The sequence below is a fragment of the Platalea leucorodia genome (genome assembly GCF_965183815.1).
Source record: "Platalea leucorodia genome assembly, chromosome: 5".
NCBI classification, from domain to species: Eukaryota; Metazoa; Chordata; class Aves; order Pelecaniformes; family Threskiornithidae; genus Platalea; species Platalea leucorodia.
The window spans coordinates 22,401,351-22,416,970 of record NC_138827.1 but is presented as its reverse complement, the minus strand read 5'-3'; the positions used below and the strand labels follow the sequence as shown (position 1 = coordinate 22,416,970).

The window sequence follows — 15,620 nt, the reverse complement described above, 5'->3', positions numbered from 1 at the left end:
ACGAAAGCCTTGAATTTCATGGGCTTTTTTCTGCTTGTGGGTCCTGTATGAAAGGCAAGGTCTGGGGATCTTCAGGAAGAGCTTTTGCCCCATTGCTGCAGATAAATACAAGTATTTTTCTTTTTGCCCCATTGCTGCAGAGAAAGACAAGCATTTCTCCGTGTGCCGCTTGTGCATCACAGCAGTGCGGCCGTGGGTGCGGGGGCCAGTGGAGGCAGGCAGCCGCCTCCCGAGAATCGGGGCTGCTCCCTCCCTGCAGCTGATTTCTGATCCCATTTCTAGGTAAATACTTGGCCGATAACTGATGGAAGCTTATGCAAGTCTATGGAAAATAATATGGAAAATACCCAAGGACTGCTGGGCATGGAACGGGTTTTAATTACAGTTTAAGGAAAATGAACTAAATCCTGCACTTGGGACATTTCTGTTGGAAGTGTCGACAACTTTCAGCATTTTTTCCTTGGAAAACACCGTCTTGACCAGTCCTACAGTATTTACTTCTAGATGTAACATTGTTAATGGTTTTAAAATGTAATTATTGTATTTGTAAATCGTACTCATTCCAGTAAGGCTGTATTTTGGCAGTTAGACACTTGAGTTTTAGCATTTTACCATTCATGAAATGGATGTAATTTAAACTGTGGTATATAAATTTAATAGTAGTACTGTCGAATGGCACAATGCTTACAGAGGTAGATTACATTTTGTCAATATATACGATTTAAATACAATACTGATAGCTGTTATGAAGGGGGTGCCTCATAAAGAGAGAATGAAGTAGAACCGACATGCTGATTTACTTTTTCTTCAGACCTTAGTATGTCTCATGGTGATGAATAAAAAGCTCTATCTTCAGGTTTAGCTGGTTTAACTCCAGAAAAATATTGCTGTAAATGTGGAGGTTCCCAATAGAGTCTCCCAGCAAAAAGCAGAAAAAAAATGTCACTTCTATAGAGTATTGACTTCAAATTTCCATTGCAAGCAACCTCTGTGAACATGCCCTTGTTCTCTTACAGCTGCAGATTAACCGTCAGGAGTCCCAGCAGCACGTCCACAGGCGATGAGCGCTTCTCTTTGCCCCATGCTCTTACATTTTGCAGAGATGCAGATAAGGAAATAAGCAGGCAAAGAGGCTGGGTAGTAACTCTGAGCTTACAGCACTGTTCAGAAAAGTTATTGCTGTTTTTAAGGACGCATTTTCCAAGCAGTCTCCAGATTTTTGGTTGCATTTCTACGTTCCTTTGCTCGCCTCTTCCATTTTTGAAAGCCCCACAGGTTTAGAAAATGCTTTAAAGACATGCAGCCCCTCTCCGTGCCTTTCCATTTTACCACTTAGGCAGGAAAGCATATATATACAAAGAAAGCAGAACGAACGCAGCCCAAGCCTGACCCTTGGTGGGACACCCAGCGCTGGCTAAGGCCAGTGTTGGTGTCAGGAGAGCAGGAGCAGAGTGGGGGGCTGCCAAAAACATGGGGGGCAGGAGCCCACCTCACTGGCATCAGGAGCAACTATCTTATGGAGATGGGAAAATGCATAAAACTGCTAAGCTGGAGGCTGCGGGGGAAAAATTGTCCCTCTGTGTTTTTCCTGAGCCGATGCAGGCTTGGGGCTGGCCTCCTGCACAGTGCGCTGCTCCTCTCTGTGCATTGCCTGTGCAGCATGCAGCGTTTGATTTCTAGTTGACGTTAGTCTCGGCCTTACTGCTGGCAACATGCTGATACCATGCATGGCATTAATGCAGTGGCATCTGCCAAGATGGAGAGCTTGTTTTAATGGGAGAATTTGGTGATATGGGGAAAAAAGAAGGAATCTTTTCAAAATTAAATGCAGCTGCTGTTCAGATGCACAGAGAAGCATAGGTGCATCCACTGAACGTGGTGCTGGGGACTTTAGAAATGTGTGAGATGACAAATAGTGCTAATTTTACAGTCACAAATGTTGCCAGGATTAGGCTTGTGCATTTGCATTGGAAAACTTAGACTGTGCATGTTAGGAAGTGCTTGCTCACAGAGCAGTTTGGGGTGCCGTAAGAAAACAGAAATCCATGCCCATCTTAAAAGAAAATAAGAAAATCTGGAGATATTTCAGTTCTGAGATGACTCCCAGACTGAGATATGTATGATAGGGTGGTTGATTTTTGTGCATGCTCACAAAAGGTATCAACACAGAAGGTAAAGCACAATTGAGTTATGCAACTTCATACATCTTTGCAGTTTTTGAAAGTAAACTTGCCAGTACTCTTGGATGGAGTGTTCAACTCCATTAATAATTTTTCCCCTGAAATGGAAATATGTATCAACTGTGTAACCTACCCCTTTCTGACATAGGAATATAGGGCAAAATCTAAGAATCAGTTTTTGCATAATTGGTTCATGCTGTGTACAATTGTTATAAACTCATGCTTCTGAAAGAGCTCTATGTCATAGTCCTGAAAATAAGGATTTTATAATGTAAATATTACCAGAACATAGATATTTTACTTTATATTTCATTTGAAAGACAAGGTGTTTACATTAGCATTGGGTTTTTAAATGCTTTTTAAACAAAAAAACCCATAACCCAAAGCTCCCAAGCTTGTCCCATTTGTGCTGTCCCACGAAATGGAGGTCACATTTCCCGGGTGCATGTCGGTGCGGGGATGCAGCCCTTGGTAGAGAGATGAGAAAGTCTCGTGCCCTTTCTGGGTTGAATTGCCTGGCAGACCTGAATTCAATGTGCCGGCACGTTGGCAGCCCCACAGGGGCACGGCCCCCTCCAGCCACCCACAAGTGACACAAAACAGCTATTCCCAGCCCACGACACTGGGACCAAAACCAGCAGTTTGGGACAGGTTTTTTGCATACTCCTTTTGCCAATTTTTTGCATAGTGTTTTAGTTCACTCGGTGTTTGCTCAGGAGCATTGAACTGCGTGTCTCCACTTTCCCTCCCAGCATGACCATCCTTCTGGACTCCTTTGCAAGGAGACATTGGTCCACATTGACCATTTAGTTTTCCTGCCCTGCTGGTGTCTGAGTAGAGAGGCAGAGCAGCAGAGTGCCCCAGGGATGCTTATTTTGTCAGGTATTTGTTTTCCCGCATGCTGTACGAGTGTGGCACCCCAGCGTTACCCTACGTGGGGAGGGGGAACAGACCAGTTGCGTTTCTAAGTTTGAAGTGCAGGAGGCTGGTCCTCTTCCCACCTGGCTTTGAGAAGGTGTCACCAGAAAAAAGATTACGAGCAGTAGCTTGGGATGTATCAGACTTAAATTTAGAGCACCAAATAGGAGCATATATGGGGATGTTTATCCCCAATTCCAGCTTCTGTAGTAGCGGTGAGAGCCCCTGGCTCCGGAGAGGGCACGGGGGATGCACTGCCCTTTTGCATTCAGGGCACTCAAGCTCTGCAGGCTTCACCTCCGCTTTTAGGCAGGAAAAACTGCGTATCTTCAGGGAATGCATCTGTTTGGCACTCCCTGCCCACTAGCAGAGAGCAGCTATGTCAGCAGGGAGTTGAAAAGGCGGCGATTCGGTTGCCTGTAAGTCACCTTCCTAGAGCAAAGCATCGGCACTCTGTTTCTGAGCATGTGGCCCAGCAGGTCTTTTGCCAGGCTGAGGCTGAAAAGGGGGCTCAGCCCTCCAGCACTGCCCAGCACTTGCACCCCTCAACTCAGCAGCACTCAGATACAACTATCTGAGTGAAAAAAAAAAAGGATAAATAAAGGAGGCATTCAAATAATAAATAGGTGTGATGCATGCAAAGAAAGGCTTTAGCTTGGTTACTTCTGTGGACTTTTCCCTTTAGACTGTGTCCTCAGCCACCTCTCCCCCGAGGGATTTTCCTCTGGGGTCCCCCGGTAGCTGCCAGCAGCCCACGCCTGCAGGGTCAAGGTGCCCGCTGACAGAGCAGGAGTGTTTTTCCCCACTGACACCTGCAGACTCGGGTCTTTAGATGTTAGGAGCAGGAAGTCTTTATTTTGCAACTTTTCTTCTTCTGTTTGTTGCAAATATTCCTGATTCTCAGCCAGCTTACGGTGCTCCTCACAGGAGACATTTCAGACCAATTTTCTACTTTAACAATATTTCTTAATAACAATGAAATTGCTCAATAGTATGAAATACTACCAAATAACAAGCTTTTCATTTGGTGTTTGCATTTGTTCTTAAATATCGCTCCCCTATTATAAAGCTTCTTCTTATTTTTGCTGTAAGGCCACTGTCCATTAAACTCCTATTCCTGCCCAGCTGGTGTGAGTTCTCAGTGCGTACGTGTGTGGCTTCACTCGCAAAAGCTTTGTCACACGAGTGCAATCTTGTACTGAGGAAGTTACACAACTGCGCGCTCCTCCTGACGCAGGCTGCACTTTTAGTACTGTTATTCGGTATTTCAGTTAAATTAATTTTGTCTTCCTTTTTAGGATTTATCTATTAGAGGTTTTTTAAAACATAAGTGGGGAAAAAAAAAAGTTTATGTTAAAATGACATCCCGTTTTGGCCAGGCAGGGAGGGGATGGAGAGGGAAGGCAGTTTCCCAGGCAGGCTGCAGGCACCGTCACACCCTCGCTGCGGGATGCTGCTGGGGTATCTCTCATGGCAGTGCCCAGGGTTTGGGCTGCATGGGGGACACCAGAGAAATACGCTGCTTAAACTTAACGTTTTGAAGCCATGCACACCTGCAGGTGAGACCCATCTGCTACCTTCTTTTAATGTGATCACTGAAACCCAGGTTAGTTTTTTAGTGCCCAGTCGTAAAAATCGGTCAGCTCTTGTGCGGGTGGTTATTTGCCCACCAAGGTCCCTGCCAAGACCTTGCCGTGCTGCCCACACCACTGCAAGTCATATTTGTATTCATTTCCCTAATTCTGGATGATTCAAACCAGCCAGCGATGGCACTCTGTCAAACTGCAGCTGCAGCACGAGCATCATATAAAGAGTCACCACTTCACTTTCTTGCGACAGAAGCATTTTTAAACAGTTGCACTGCAATGAAAAGGTGACATATTTTTAAATGACCTGAGAGAGTCAAACATCTTTTACTAAAAACATCTGGCCCTCCTTGGACCTCTCTCTCGGTTCCCTGTCTCCTTCGGCAGCAGTGCGGTTCCTGTGCCCACCGGGCATGTGGTGCAGTTCTGAATCGCAGAGGAATCCTGCTCCATTGTACCTTTTTTTTTGAAATACAGCCCACAGGCCTGTTACCCAAACACCCAACATCTACTTGAGAAAGCCACTTCAATACACTGAATATCAAGTGATATTTTTTCCCTACCCTTTTGTTGTTTTTATGTGAAAATGTCTTGGTTAAAAAACTTAATTTTGAAGCTTACTGTGACCAAAACATGTAAAATCATCACATTGTACCTTCCTGGTAAGAAATTACTGTCTCACAGATTTCATTTCATAGCCAGAATTATTCTTCTTTTTCTCACAGTTTCCCAAGGAAAGCAATTCTTGCAGAGCCAGGGAGTTTTATGATCATCAGTATTTTAATTCTTATTTCACTGCAAGGCTAGAAAAAGATCTGCGGAAATACCCCACGCCTCCTGTGTGACTTCCCCTATCACTTTAGGAGGGACTGCAGATAATGCTGCTGACAATTGTTCTTAAAATCACGAGCATTAGTGTGGCAATGCTCTTCAAAGGTTTGCACACAAGCAGGACTTCACTACAGGCCAAGCAGTATGTGATAAAACACGCCAGGTTTTAGCGAGGCGTTCAGGTTATCTTATTCGTCCATTAGAAGTCTCTGTTTCTGGACACGGGGCGAATCGCCGCAGACCTGCCGTCCTGCTGTTGGGTTCGTAATCCACGCAGGAGGGGTTTTCCACCCCAAAGCGCTCTAAGGTTGATGAAATCACCCGGTTGCTTTGACGGCATAAAACGTGTGGAGACGTTAGTTGTGGTTTGAGAGAAGAATCGAGCCGGGTTGTGGTTTGAAGCTCTGGTCCTGCAGCCACGGGCTGGTGGGTGGAGGGCACAGGGTGCGGGAAAACCTCGCCGTGACACCTCTGAACCCAGAAGAAGCCCCAGAAGTGAATTGGATTTCCCAGGCTATTGCCCTGTATCGTTTTATGAACTCCCTCATGTATAAAATGTTTATAAATATTTGTGGATTAAGATACACAAGTCTATTTTTAAGATTTAAGTTAAATAAGTTAATTAATGGCTGGCCGTTTTGCCTAAACGTGCAATGAGATATATTATACCTTTAGTCTACGATGGCCTAGGTACTGCTTAGTCTGTGATGAAAACTTTGCTGCTTACCTACTGTTCTCAGAGAAAAAACTGTAAAAGACGTACAGGTTTGTTGCACACGGACTATCGCAGCAAAGCTTTGTATTTGACCACTGGTAATATGAATGTGTTGTATTGACTTGTTGAAGATAATCATGAAACAACATATTTTAAATGTTACTTGCCTTATAGATTAGAATACGACTATGTGGATATCATTTTTGTAAATAATGTTTTTTATAAATGTCTCTCCTCCATTCTCCCCGTCACCCATTTCCCAAAATCTTGAATATGCAATTATTTACCATGCATAATGTTGCAACAAATAAATCCCCATGTCAGAACAAAGTTTATTAATTCTATACATAAGAATCACATTAAATACCCGATTGAGTTGCAATTTAAATGTGATTTTTTTTTTCCTTGAAAATAAACAAAAACGGTAAAACACTGCTTTCTCCAAGTGAGCTTCGCTTGCACGTGCAGGAGCACCCAGAGGAGCTGGGCAGAGGTATCAGGGGCTGCTATGTCCCTAGCCCAAAACATCATTGCTGCCGGAGCTATGCGCAGCTTCCCAGTCTCGGGACGGGTTGGGGTTGGCATGTGGGGACAAGTGGACATCCACGGGGATGGGTGGAGCTTGAGGGGATGCATGGGGGCTGTGGGGACATGAGGGACTGTGGCTGTGGGGGCTTGTGGAGGTTGAGGGGACCCATGGAGGCCACAGGGACATGTCAGGGCTGTAGGGATACTTGGGGGCTGTGGGGACATGAGGGACTGTGGCTGTGGGGGCTTGTGGAGGTTGAGGGGACCCATGGAGGCCACGGGGACATGTCAGGGCTGTAGGGATACTTGGGAGCTGTAGGCACACATGGGGACCTGGGAGGCCATGGGTACCCATGGGGACTGTAGGGACACGTGGGGACCTGTGGGGTCAATGGGTATCCACAGGGACCTGTGTGGGCTATAGGGACATATGGGGACCGGTGGAGGCCACAGGGACACATGGGGGCTGTAGCCACATGTGGGAGGCCATGGGGACACATGGGGGCTGTAGGCACACTTGGGGACCTGTGGAGGCCGTGGGGACCCATGGGGGCCCTGGGGACCCACAGGGGCCATGAGGACATGTGGGGGCTGTGTGAACCCATGGGGACCTATGGAGGTTGCAGGGACCCTCAGGAGCCACGAGGATGTAAGGGAGCTGTGGGGACTGTGGGGACTGTGGGGACACGTGGGGGCCACAGGGGCCCACGGGGACTTGTGGGGGCCCATGGAGGCTGTGAAGACACGTGGGGGACTTGTGGGGACCTGCGGAAGCCATGGGGACACCTGGAGCCTTTAGGTGTACATGGGGACCTGTGGGAGCCATGGACACCTGTGGGGGCTGCAGCGACACGCAGGGACCTGTGGAGGCTGTGGGGACATGTGGGGGCCCTAGGAACGCACAGGACCCACAGAGGCTGCGGGGGTCTGTGGGGGCTGCGGGAACATGGAGGCGGAGGGGGGGATGGCGGCCTGTGCCGGCGACAGCCCCGCGGCCTCGGCGGGAGGGCGCCGGCCAGCGCCGCCCCGCGGCCGCCGGGAGCCGGATCGGCTCCCGGCGGCCGCGGGGCGGCGCTGGCCGGCGCCCTCCCGCCTTTCCGCCTGACCTCCGCAGCGGTACGGGGATGCATGGCGGCGCGGCCGGCAGCGACCCCCGCTCGGGTAGGTGCCAGAGCCGGGCGCTTCGGGGCGGGACGAGAGGACCTCCGAAGCGCCTTCCTCTGGCTTCAGCGCGGTGGGTTTTTCCCTCAGAAAACCGGGCTTAACCTCACCGCCTGCCCCTCAGGTCCCCCCAGGCGCTTCCCGGTGGCGGCGGTGGATGATATCCTGAAGGATGTGCTGGGGAGCTACCTGAGGGAGCAGCCCTACGAGCCGGCCCGGTGCAGGGACATGGCGAAGGACATGGCTGAGGTACCGCTGCGCTCGAGGCGGCCATTTTGTCCTCACGCCTCGACGGGGTGTCAGGGAGGTGGCCGTCGGGGCGGGGAGGTCCCCAAATATAAATATCAAGTGTAAAACAAATGCTGGAGGAGGCCATCAAGATGCACCAAGGCTTGGTCTGAGACGGGTGCGGGCTTATACGAGGTAATGATGAGGTTTGTTTGAGCAGCGGTGGCTCTGGCCAAGCACTCAGTTGAGTAAAAACCCCATGCTGCGGTTGCCCTGTCCAGAAATATCATTAATAAGTTTAAGTATGTATCAGACCTTTCTGAAATAGGCCAGTTATGGTAGTGTCTTAATTCTGCACAGTGACACATATGCAGGCTCCTTCTCGGTTAAATCCAGTCTTGCTGCTGAGGAAGGACTGTCCTTACCCTTTAGTCTTTCAGCTGATTTGGCCCTGGAGAGCTCGCTGGCATTAAAAAAGCAGTACTGTCTGCTCTGCTTTTCCCCCCTGTAGTCAGCATGTAACTGTGAACACATATGGTATTCACGTACGGTAACTCCTTACTTAACATCTGTGCTTGCATTTCAGTAGTCCAGCAGGAAGATGTGCCTGTTTTTAGCAGATAGAAGTGTTGGTTCTCTTGTGAAACAACCGCAGCAGCATACATGCCACCTGTCCGCAGGGCTGGGGGAGTTTGCGGTAGATGTTTCAAATGCTGCAGTTCAAAGATTGTCATCAGAATTGTTGTAAGGGCTCTACAGTGCAATGCCTGCACTTGTCTCTCCCAGAAAACCAAATCCCTGAGCATCCCCTGCAAAGAGAGCTCGCCTCTTGTGTCTAAATGTGTTTTTTCTCTTGCAGGTTATTAAAGCTCGGGTAAAAGACCTTATGATACCAAGGTACAAGATTGTCGTGGTGACACATATTGGGCAGCTGAATGAGCAGAGCATGCAAATCGGAAGCAGGTGCCTGTGGGATCCTGCGAGTGATACGTTTTCGTCGTATGTGTTCAAGAACACTTCACTGTTTGCTCTTGCAAATGTCTATGCTGTCTATTTTGAATAAGGAGGTAGTTGAGTTTAACAGCAGGAGAAATGAACGTTCAGCCTAACTCTTCCTGTTTCTGTTGTTGAAAACGGTTGTGAAGGACCAAGGCAACTTTCACCTGTTTTGAAATGTGGTTACCATAAGTGTTTTGGTGGTGAATGTAGTAATTGTATTTCTCAGAGCTTTCTCCGGGAAGTGATTCTGTGTGAAATGCTGTTTTGCACCTGATTCTAGCTGCTTTCAGAACCAGGTATCCCTGTAATAATTTTTTCTTCCTGAATTTACTCTCACTATGTGATCCCCAAGTAGAAACCCCATTTTTGGGAAGTAAAACAAAAGCATTTTAAAACTATCCCCGTTAAATGGCGTTTGCGGGCAGTTGAGCATGTGCCAGGCCCGTGGCCCCAGCTCAGTGCACATGCTGTATTGCAGATGCTGTGTCCCGTTGAGCCACAGTAGCTCGGTGCTGCAAGTTACCCTGCCCTACCTGGGGGACAGAGGGATCCCTTCAAACCTTCCTGCCGGCCCCAGAGGTGCCCCGGGCAGGCTCTGTGGCAGGAGGGCAGCAGAGGGTGAGAGAGTCAGGAGCTTTGCTTGCTGGGGCTGGCCTGGTCTGACCAGGAGCTGCTCCTGAGCCCCAAAAAAAGCCCTGAGTGCAGAAAAGGTGGCTGAGAGAAGGTGGTCAGTTCTGCTTGGAGAAGACTAGCTCAGTCCCGTAGTGTTAGAAATCAAGTGAAAAATGTCTTCAAATTATATCATGTTTATAGATCTAACATATCTGGGCCTTTCTATTAAAGGTGCTTGAATCTAGAAAAAAAAAGTTAAATTGGGGTTCTCAGCTGATTCCTGCCTATAGATAAGAGGGGAAATACAGCCGTCTGAGCTCAGAAGTGTATTTCCAGTCTCCCTGGGTGCAAATTAACTGTCTGCTAGGTGGGACCTCAGGTAGATGTTCCTGGAAGCAGCTGGAATAGGAAATAAACGATGGCTACTGCCTGCCGCGTTGAGGGGCTCGTGCTGACGTACCGCAGGTGCCACCTGCTGCAGCCGTTCCCCTGCTGTGGTGGGGGGCTGCCTCACGGGCCCTGCGGCGTCACGCGCTGCGCAGAGCTATCTGCACTGCCTTGGTTTTACGCTGATTCCGAAGACGAGACTTTTTGGTACCCATATTTCACAGCTGAAACCTGCTGTTGGATCTTCATAAGTAAGAGAACAAGCATATAATAAATTGGTCATTATATTACATTTTATGTGAAAAGCTGAAACTAGAACAGCAGTTAGATGGGAAGAAGTATTTGTACTCATGACTAGAAGTTTAACTCTAAACCACTGTAAACGCTTTGTGGAATCCAGGCAACTCAACCTGAACTATCATTGTAGCCGTTTGCTGGTTTGCACTACAACATTTAACGCTCAGCCTTTATTCCCTAGTGTACTCTGAAGAATAAAGCTACAGTTAAAGAATACAACTGAAATAATTGTGTTTTATGTCATGATTATTTTAATACATGAAAGCTGTGACACTGAACCTCGTCAACATCTCCTGCATTTTAGCACAGGGAACTGATCTCTTTCTCGCTGCAGCCGATGCTGCAGCAGGATGTGGTAAGCAGCTTGGCTACTTCGCGCTTTTTTAGCGTAGACATTTTCCTGGCGCGTTGCAAGTCTCGCTCTGTCTCAGGCTTGACGTTGTGGATTTCTTCGCTGTCAGTCTCCAGCCTCTGGTCTGTGTACATGGAGGAGTGGGCATAACCGTTGTCCTCTTGTGAGAAAGGCAAGGGATTTTCACTCTCTGTTGCATAAAAATTAGAAGCTAAAAATTAGAAGTCATGGAATCATGAGTAGTTTATAATATTTATCTTTACTAGAAAGACAAACCAGACTACAGCCAGGGAGCTGAAAGTATTATCCTCCCTGTTTCTGAAGTGAACAACCGAAATGTACCGGATCACTGACTACTCACCAGGGCAGTATTAAAATAGACACGAGGTACGCATTCTGTGATTAACATGTTAAAAAACCACTAATTTTTGGATTTATATCGAAGAGTGTTCTTTGTAGGACTAGTTGCCTTATCAGTCTTACACTGATATATTTGCTTCGAAGGGCAAAAGTGTGATTTGATGTGTCAGTGTCACTTGACCATGTTAACCTGGAACTGCTTGTAGGTTTCCTGAAACGCAGGTATCATGTTAAGGCATCAGATGATACCCCACAATTTCAAAGTTCCTGGATGTTCCCACTTAAATTACGCTTGCAATTAATGTGCCTTTTAAATACCACAGTACAACTGGGCAGTGCCTTATGGAGTTTATAAAGGTATAGTAGTTATTTCACTTAGTTTAGCAGTGGGGGTTTCATCTCCTTTAATAGACTCTCAGGTAGGATGTTGCAAGTGGCATTGCTTTTTATGTTTGTTTAAAGCTGCTGCTACAATAGAATTTTCAAAAAAGGCAGATGTTACTACTTGGAAAGTGTAGAAAGCCTCTGGTCCTGTCATCTGCCTCATTTATTTTCTTTTTTCTAGTTATTTTAACCTGTCAGAGTACAAATTTCTACCAGTGCATGTAATGGCTGAGTTTTCTGACTCTTATCTAAAAATGCGCTAGTAAATAATATATGCGGCACCCTGTGAAGATATTTAAATTGCAGAGTATATATTTGACATACTATAATTTTAATTATAATATTCTTAGAGTAAGTTCCTGGTTTCTAGTGGGGAAAGAGGGGTGTGCTACTGAAGACAGTGGTGAAACTTGCATTGACTGTAGCAAGGCTTGTCTCTGACATGTAAAATGTCATGGCATAAAGATTTTCAGTGTTAGCCTTGGGCTTAACTCATGGTTCCTCAGGCTGACTTGGAAAATCTTGATCTAAATGTTGTTCGTTTAGCAAAATAGCACACTAAGCTAAGCCAAGCAAGCTGCAAGGAAACAAAAAATGTGAAGTTGCACCACTTGCTGTCTGAAAGCAAAGCCCATGCTGTTCACGCCTGAGCTGCACCCATTTAGGGGAGCAGCAGAAATCGAGGGCACAGCTCTGCCCTTAGGTACAGCCTGCAGGTGGTTTGGTTCTTCTGAATCCCCTCAGATTTAGGCACACCTTGCAGGGGGCGTTAAGCCTGTAATGCATTGATTAGTACTTACCAAAGAGGTAGTGATAATCAGGCAAATGCCTTTTCCACCGGGAGCCGCCACAGGTGAAGACGATGGCTCTGACAAAGTCCCTGCCGCAGAGCCTCACGGTGTTTCCTTCGCCTTTTCCTTCACGTGCCACCATCAGGAGAGCGAGCAAGGCCAGCGCCAGCACCGTGCCCCTCATTCTGCAGCCGTGGTGCTTCGAGGCTGGGTGCCGGCAGGGCAGAAGGGATCTGCAAGGCCGAGGTGGGGAGTCCTGCTGACATCCTCTCATTTATACTGACAGCCCATCCGCGCCACTGAGTAACCGCTCATTCTGAGGATGACTTAATGTTTGCTAAAAACAGGTTAATCACTTGTTTCTGGTAATGTTTTAAGTGCTTTGGGATTTTGGTCAGGTATTAAAGACTTCTTAAGACTATGTAACTGCTTTACTATAGGAACACATGTAGTATAACATGTTTATAGGGTACGGGCTTAGATCAACACTGTTAATGTGTATGTTCTGCAAAAACGAAACGGTGTTTATTACGTAATTTGTAGATAATGGGTTTTGTCTCTGTGTCTTTCCCACACACCTGTGCTACCGCAGCCTGTTGCCCAGTTGTGCCTGTTATCACAGTTTAAGCACCATCAGGTCTTTTTCTGTTCATGATCCCAAACTAAAAGGGAGTTAACTTCCAGTGATGTCCGCAGTTGCGTACCTCTTCATTACCCCTGCCTTGTTCCCTTGCCAAGCATCCCCTTGTCAAGCTGGCAACTGCAGATGCTTCAGGGGAATCTGCTGGTGCCGGGCAGCCACTCACGAGAAAATCACGTACTGAGGGGGTTTTGTGGCAAGTGTAGGCATCCAAGCCTGCAAATGCCCTGCTATGGCTCCTAGCGCGCTACGTGATAGGACACGATCCGGCAGCACGCAGAGCGTTTGAGCACAGTGACCTCGCTGTAACAAGCTGTACAGAGCAGCGGAGTTGCTTGGCAGCTTGCGTCCGTAGGTATTTGCCTCACAGATTTGCTGCACAGCTCACGCGTCTCTGCAGTAAGGCCTGCGGACGTGGGCCTTGTCCAAAAAGGCATAGAAAAGAGAGGGAGATGGCTCTAAACAAAGCACAGAATAGCTTCAGATCGGCGTCCTGGCCATCCTTTTCATTTTGATAATATCTGAAAGGCAGAAGTGGGTTCACTGAAGCAGCGTGGAGCAGTGTTGCTGTGCTCTGGGACCAGAGGGCAGTAGATTGGTTATGCTGCCATGGATGTTGTTGGCTGCAGTTCCTGTAAGCTTCTATAAAAAATGCTTGCAATAAAATGCCTTAAGGAGAAAATTTGTCAATTATGAGGTCAGAAATTCCGCGTTTAAGAACAAAACACATGAGGAACTTCGGAGATCTTCAGCACTTCCTAGCACCACAAGTGTTTTCCAGCACCATAATGTTACAGTTAATTAGTTTACACGATGTGCAGGGTGAATTACGATGTGTTACAGCCTTGACAGAAAGCTCATTTTTTGCCAGTAGCATCAGTAAGTAAACAGTCATGACCACCGATGGAAAATATATGGTGTATTTTGTTCAGATTTGTAATAATGATTAACACATGATTCACCTTAATGGGTGTCTTTCTTTGAAATGCACAAAGATTAATTTTATGTCAAGGATAGGCTTGCATGTTCACTGTAAAATGTGCAGAACACAGAAGGAAGTGAATGTTAATGCATCACAAATGATCTTTAACTTCGGTGATGTGTTTAAATGTTGGACGTTTATTGTCAGGCTAATGAGAGAGTCTGAACGTTCTGTATCTATAAAATACATGTCTTGCTACATAATGCTTTCAAGAGCAGGCAGCTATTGCTTCCGTCAGCTGGCAGGCAGAGCGCTTTACTGCCAAGCTCTTGTATCGCCTAGCTCCTGTGATGGGGGAATATAGGGCTATAGCCTGGATCTTATTCTTAATTACTCATCTGTAGAGATGCTCATTATTTTCTGTGAGCAGTCAGTTGCTGAAAATCCTCTAAGACACCACAGTCCAGCTGGTGGCTCGCTGGGTGTTTTTTTCTGTTTCTTCTGATCTGCCCCCAAAAAAGACAGCCTGGACAGCCAAACGCTGCCTGCTTCCAACCATCAACGCAGGCCTGAGCAAGCGTTCCCAACAGCTTTTGGCTCTCCAGCTGCTGGGGGTGGGCTAGGGGAGGTGGTGAGATCTCGAAAAACACAGATCTGGCTTACAGAGCTGCAAAAGTCAATCCTTGCTCCAGGACCACACTGTTACCTCGTGTGAGGAGCTTTCAGAAAAATGTCAGTGTGGAATAGAGTGAATTTAAACTGCAATTTTACATTATCCTAATTTGTCAGGGGTTGGAAGAGCTGGTCTCTGTTTTTGCCTGGTGTGGGATGATCTGCAGCTCGCAGGAGCACCTGATGCCACTCAAAGCTCAGCTTTCACCCTCAGCAGTGGCTTCTGGGATGACAGACAAGATGGATCTGATGAAAAGTCCATTCATTTACTCCATGATTTCACAGGAAGATACAGACCACATCTGGTAAGGACTTAGGCTGTATGATAGAGTGGCCTATACAGGAGGTGATTCTGGCATTTTTGCTTTTTGAGTAACCCAGGGAGAAAAGACCTTGGAGGAAAAAAAAACAAGGAGAAAAAACCCAAGGAGAAAAGACTACAAAGACCTTTCTATTACCTTATCTGTATTATAGGGAAGGCCGTCTGTGTGTTAATACTGTTTGTCTAATGAGGGGGACTTTTAGGGGAAAATGTAGAGCACTTGAAAGAAGTTTCTAACCAGTATGGTTTCAAAGAGAAATTTTAATGATTGAAAAAGAATAAACAGTTTATGTTAATACTACAATAAGTCTTTCTTGCTGTTTACCAACTGAGAAGTGGTATCATTTAGTTACTGTTAAATAGCTACAGCAGGACCAATTATGTCATGTAAGGTATCAACCTGTAAAACAAAAGGAAAAAAAGAGCTGTATGACAGTGTAATTGCAGTATAAGACATGCAGTGATCCAGAATTCCTATTTACGAACTGAGAACAGAATTCCTTGTGCAATGAGCATCCAGAAAGCAGGCTAAGGTAGTTTGTATTATGTCAGCTGATTCTTCTGTGGAATTCTGTTAATACTACCCTTATCTCTAACAGTGCTCCTTGAAAATAGCACTTTTTGGCAGGCCTGTTTGGATTGCATTTGTAGCGTCATACTTTGCAGCATACAAACATATAGGAAATTAATTTTCAAGGTGATACATTATGGTAGCTGTACTTAGATGTGATTGCC

The 15,620-nt window shown here is 46.5% G+C and overlaps 3 protein-coding genes across 3 annotated transcripts in view; 2 read left to right on the top strand and 1 right to left on the bottom strand.

Annotated features, from left to right (window-relative positions):
- SGIP1 (SH3GL interacting endocytic adaptor 1) overlaps window positions 1–1,027 on the top strand; it is a gene marked incomplete at both ends in the record, with an annotated part of 56,629 nt that extends 55,602 nt beyond the window's left edge. The window contains one exon of the mRNA XM_082314302.1: window positions 1,017–1,027. Within this exon, the coding sequence (XP_082170428.1) occupies window positions 1,017–1,027 (11 nt within the window). The remainder of the gene's footprint in view (window positions 1–1,016) is intronic.
- A 6,836-nt stretch (window positions 1,028–7,863) lies between these two features.
- On the top strand, window positions 7,864–10,549 carry DYNLT5 (dynein light chain Tctex-type family member 5). The gene is made up of 3 exons (XM_082312535.1): window positions 7,864–7,919; window positions 8,044–8,168; window positions 9,007–10,549. The coding sequence occupies exons 1-3, from the start codon at window positions 7,883–7,885 to the stop codon at window positions 9,208–9,210; spliced, it is 366 nt and encodes a 121-aa protein (XP_082168661.1). The 5' UTR covers window positions 7,864–7,882; the 3' UTR covers window positions 9,211–10,549.
- A 193-nt stretch (window positions 10,550–10,742) lies between these two features.
- INSL5 (insulin like 5) lies at window positions 10,743–12,513 on the bottom strand (the record flags this gene model as incomplete). The annotated part of the gene is made up of 2 exons (XM_082312692.1): window positions 10,743–10,984; window positions 12,339–12,513. 2 exons carry the CDS (start codon window positions 12,511–12,513, stop codon window positions 10,743–10,745), a joined length of 417 nt encoding a protein of 138 aa, XP_082168818.1.
- Between the last annotated feature and the right edge of the window lie 3,107 nt (window positions 12,514–15,620).